General features: G+C 39.6%; 1 protein-coding gene across 1 annotated transcript; it reads right to left on the minus strand.

Moving 5' to 3' along the window:
* Positions 1-2,118: 2,118 nt before the first annotated feature.
* LOC103230363 (phosphoglycerate mutase 1) lies at positions 2,119-3,823 on the minus strand. Its single transcript, XM_007989035.3, has one exon. It carries the CDS (start codon positions 3,794-3,796, stop codon positions 3,032-3,034), a length of 765 nt encoding a protein of 254 aa, XP_007987226.2. The 5' UTR covers positions 3,797-3,823; the 3' UTR covers positions 2,119-3,031.
* Positions 3,824-5,402: the final 1,579 nt, after the last annotated feature.

Below are 5,402 nucleotides of genomic sequence, written 5' to 3' on the forward strand. Positions count from 1 at the left end.
ACAGTACATCACAAAAGCCTTCCCTGTTTTGTGCTTAGTGAAAAAAAAAAATAAGAATGACTAATATTCATTAAATACCTATTCAGTTCCAATCACATTTAATGATTTAATAATTAAATTTGATGTTAATCCAATTATCAGATTGAATTCATATAACCACCCTGTGTATGGAATATTATCATCATTCCCCATTTTAAACCATGAGAAAGGGAAGCTAAATAACTTTCTAATGGTGGCACACTCAGTGAGTGGTAGATTGTGGACTTGACCTGGCGTATTTGCTGCCAGAGTACAATAACTAACCACTATGCTCTACAGCAATTTGGGGCATAGCCTTTAGTTAACCTTAGCCTAAGAGAGAAAAAGCTAAAAGCAGCCATGCATGAATGTGTCTTAGTAGGACAGAGGCCAGGTTTCTTTCAAGGAAGAAATAGCAATAGGACTTAGTCCATGTAGAGAACTTCCTCTATGAACACTGCAAGCACCTTTTAAGTAGTAATGAAGAGTAAGGGCTGAGATCCTGGGTTTGACTACCAGGTCTACCGCTCACCACCTATGGGACAATGAGAAATTCTTCTAACTTCTCTAAGTTTCAATTTCTTCACTATTTACTTAAGGTAACAATAGTATGTATCTCATGTTTGAAGAAGTAATACAACTTTCTTATTTTTAATATTTTGAAAAATAATGCAGAATGTATTAAGAAGCACACATCATTAAGTCCATTTGACAGAAGAAAAAACTAGGATGTAAAATTTACATTAAATTCAGTAATTTCTGAAGTCTAAATCTATGTTTTTCCTCCTAAAATATGTAGCTTATTATAACCATGGTTTTTATCTAAATTTTCAAAAGTTACAATTAACTGTTAGGTGATAATAATTTCACTGTAAATGGAGATGTTGATTTATATTGTGGGGTTCATCTAGCAAAGAAGTGGCATTTAGTTAAAATATGAGCTATGTAAGCATCTTTCCTGAGCCTGAGATATGGTGACTTGATGACCACTAAAATATCTGACCATCCATAGCTTTGACTCCTTGAAAGATTTCAGATTCTGTTATCACGCTTCTTCATGTAAGCAGAAAACAGTGTTATAGTGTCTTTCTCCGTGGCTAGTTACCTTAGTTGGTTACTTTATGTTTCTAATTACATTGAATTATTGGGTCCAGGCCAATATATTTATTACACTGTGCGCAAGTAAACTTTGTGTTCTACGACCCTAGGGTAAATCCTGAAATTCATCAAGATTCCTTGAAATGCAAGTATGGATGAATAAACTGCAATTCATTTCCAGTTCTGGGAACCAGACTAAGATATATGCACTAATAAAGGCACGCTGGTAGCTTTACTTTTTATTCAAAAAATATTAATCCTTGGGTAGAAACAATTCACTACAAAAAAAAGCTACATTTTGCAGAAGGTCATTTCAGTTTTATTAGTCCTAATGTTGGATCTCCTTTCCTAAAATCTTAAATTAACTTGCAAGTTCTGAATTGATACTTAATCTACACCTGCCATGCTAAGTGAGATAATTTTTAAACTGAATGTGTGAATGAATGAATGAATGAATGAGTGAACAAATAAATAAATAAAATACCTGCACTAGAACACAAATTTCAATTTAATTTACCATTTAAATTTAATTTACCAGTACCCTCTGCTGCCTTTTGCAGACATTATAAGTGTGTCAGACTGAAAGTTGATTCAAGAAAAAAAACAGAATTCTCTTTGAACTATTTTATTTCAACTGTGTATTCTCTTACATGTTATGTAGAGTTTATGTAATTTTGTTTTTGTAGAATCAAGTCTCTCATGAGAGCTTTATTTTCTTTCATTTGCATTTATTTTTATGCCTTGTCCTTGCTATTTTTATGCTCAAAGGCCATACTCAGTTATCATTTCAAATAAACAAGAGAAGATCAACTTGAATGGACTGGAACAGAGAAGAGATGTGCACATCAAACAGCACTCCGCCATTTACCAAGATGCAGTGATATAAAATTTGCTGTAATTTTTAAAGGTAATGAGAATAAAATTTTGGTCAAAAAAGGGGAACAGATCCTTTGAATCGATGCAGAGGAAGGCTTTGAATATTGCCCAACACAAATTCATAAATTTTCTTTCTTTTTTTTTTTTTTTTTTTGCACATCACTCCTTTATTATACTGATCTGGAAAAAGGATTTAGTACAGTTATGCTCAGGTGAACACTGGACCCATGTGGCAGAGCCAAGCAACTAGAACATGATTCGGAAATCAGTGAAAGACACACTTGGACAGGACCAAGGGGCGTTTCACTGCCATGAAACAAGGCAGGAAGCACTCCTGCCCCTCAGAGGTCAAGGAACTGATCCCATACTGGTATGAGGAATGGTTTATTTTCTGATGACCACATGTGGGACTATTTCAACCGCCACAAGAAACCCCAGAAGGGTTACTGTTTTGTATTATTTATATATACTATACTTTTTTAATAAAAGTAAATGTAACACATAACTAAATTCAGGATTGATCCCAAACTTCTAGAGCCAGGTCCCCTAGGGTCAGGGAGGAAACAGTTGTCACATCACCATGCAGGTTACATTCATCTTCCACTGGAATGACTAGAGCCCCCAGGCAGTGGCCTGACTGCGGAAGAGCAGAGGACTGGCTCCTGGGGACAGAGAGGCTCTGCTGCTTCTCCTCATTGGTCATGGCTTAGCATGATTCCTCCCCACAAGTCCTTAGTAAACAAAGAACTCGCAAAAACCCAAGTCACTACCTTTAAACTGTGTTGGATAAGGGGAGCTTTTCCACAGCTTGGACTGAGAACCTATGCTCTAGAAGTGCTATTCTGACTAGATTGTACGAAGGGAGTGGGTGCAGAAGACAAAATGGCTAAAATGAAAATGGGAGCCACCAGTCCCCATCTGCAGCTGCCACTCAAGATGTCTACAGATGTGGTCAGTGTGACATGTGCAGGTGGGAGGGGCAGAGGGACAAGACGGGTAGGGAGGGTGCTCCTGGGGACAGTATCCTCCCCGCTGGCCTTCACTTCTTGGCCTTGCCCTGGGCGGTCACAGCTTCCATGGCTTTGCGCACCGTCTCTTCATCCCCCAGGAACTGCATGGGCTTGATAGGCTTCAAGTTCTTGTCCAATTCATAGACAATGGGAATACCAGTCGGCAGGTTCAGCTCCATGATAGCCTCTTCAGAGAGACCCTCCAGATGCTTGACAATGCCCCGGAGGCTGTTGCCATGGGCTGCAATCAGTACACGTTTCCCCTCCTTGATCTGGGGAACTATTTCTTCATTCCAGAAGGGCAGAGCTCTGGCAATAGTGTCCTTCAGACTCTCACAGGAGGGTAGCTGATCTTCTGTGAGGTCTGCATACCTGCGATCCTTACTGATGTTGCTGTAGAAAGGGTGGTCGGGCTCCATCGGAGGTGGTGGGACATCATAGGAGCGCCTCCAGATCTTCACCTGGGCCTCACCATGCTTTGCAGCAGTTTCTGCTTTATTGAGACCGGTTAGACCCCCATAGTGCCGCTCATTGAGGCGCCAAGTCCTCACCACTGGCAGCCACATCTGATCAATGGCATCTAGCACTGTCCAGAGGGTCCGGATCGCTCTCTTCTGTACTGAGGTGAAGCAGATGTCAAACTCATAGCCAGCATCTCGTAGCGCCTGCCCGCCGCGCTTCGCCTCCTCGTGGCCCGCTGGGCTCAGGTAGGCGTCGTACCAGCCGCTGAAGCGGTTTTCCAAGTTCCATGCGCTCTCGCCGTGCCGGATCAGCACCAGCTTGTAGGCGGCCATGGCGGCGGGCTGAGGATGCGGCACCGACTGCCCATAAATTTTCTTAAAACATTATGAGACTTGTTTGCATTTTCTTTTAGCTCATCAGCTATCATTAATGTTATTTTATGTGTGGCCCAAGACAGTTTTTCTTCCAGTATGGCCCAGGGAAGCCAAAAGATTGGACATCCCTTTTTAAAATAAATCCTCATTGAGATTTTATGTAAATGGAGTTGTAGTGACTCACAATGTTAGACATAACATCCAACAACATATATGTTTCAATTTCCACTTCCAGAAATGGAGCAACTTTTATTGGACTTGCCCACCTTGCCACAAAATACTATCTTAAAATGGAATAAAATATGCAAGACACCACTTAAAAAAAATGGTCAACAGAAAGACAAGACTGTGATCCTTGAAAGAAAGAAAAACATATAATGAACCTTATATCCAGCCCAGGTTTCTGCTTGAAGGAACTTTACATACTGCAGTGCAGATGCATAGACCCCAGATGGAGAACAGTGGGCCATTCTGGTAAAAGAAACAGAGATTGGAGTCTGGGATGATGAGACAGCTGGAATTTCTGGCTCAAGATATCAGTAAGGGGGAAAATACCTGGAATGGGAGGCCCCAGAAGTTTTCATGGGATTCCCTCTCAGGTTCTCTGCCAAGAGATTATTTGACACACACAGGCAGGCCTCCACAGGGTCAGCGTAGTGTGACTCCTGGGGGCAGATTGATGAGTGAAGACACTTGGTATTTTGCAGTGCTAGAAAAGGTGATTTCTGGTTCATCCAGAGGGACCAAGCCTTGCTGAACACCTTGGGCATTCAGTTGCAACTTCCGAAATATTATACCTTAAAAGTAAATACCACTCTCTAACGTACGGTCTGAATCCCAGAACCAAGATCCAAACCAAAGTTTAGGGTCCTAACTTAACATAACCCATCACTTACTTGTATTTCTATAGTTCTTACCATTTTGCATACCCATTCATATTTTTTTATTCATTCAGTAAATAACAAGTATTCACTAAGCTCTCATTATATACATTAGGGTACAACGGTAAGCACTTTCATGTTGTTGAGTATACATAAAACATCTCCTTGGTATTTGCCTTCTTTCTCATTCTTTTAATCACTATCTGCCCACCAAAACCCAAAGCAATTTTTCTGAGCCACATCTCTGTATTTCAATTTGAATATAATTAATCTGAAACCACTATTCCCAAGCTAGAATGAATATAGCCATTATAATGGCAACTGGAAAACTCTGTAGCTGTGATCAACTGAGAAATGAAAAACAATCATAAGTGAGTAGTTCAGGCATTGTTCCTAATGTCTGTAACTCATGCCGTATTTTACTATTATTGTTTCAGATTTAAAAAAAGCTTTTTCCTTTCACTCTGAAATTATAAAATGAGAAGTATAAACCAATATTTTAATGCTATACCAACTTATAGTAACATAAACATGTTGATATTTTGAAGTGATTCAAATACTTTTGGTCATCAAAGGGTATTTATTAGACATGTTCAACAGTTTATAGAGTTATTTGATAGACTCTTTCAATATGTACAGACATAAAAGGAACACAAATTCTTTTCTTAAAAGAATTTAAAGCA

Source organism: Chlorocebus sabaeus, chromosome 25, assembly GCF_047675955.1.
Source record: "Chlorocebus sabaeus isolate Y175 chromosome 25, mChlSab1.0.hap1, whole genome shotgun sequence".
In the NCBI taxonomy this organism is placed as follows: Eukaryota; Metazoa; Chordata; class Mammalia; order Primates; family Cercopithecidae; genus Chlorocebus; species Chlorocebus sabaeus.

Excerpts from the sequence above, each read along its gene's own strand:
- LOC103230363 (XM_007989035.3), bottom strand. The coding sequence starts at position 3,796 with ATGGCCGCCTACAAGCTGGTGCTGATCCGGCACGGCGAGAGCGCATGG.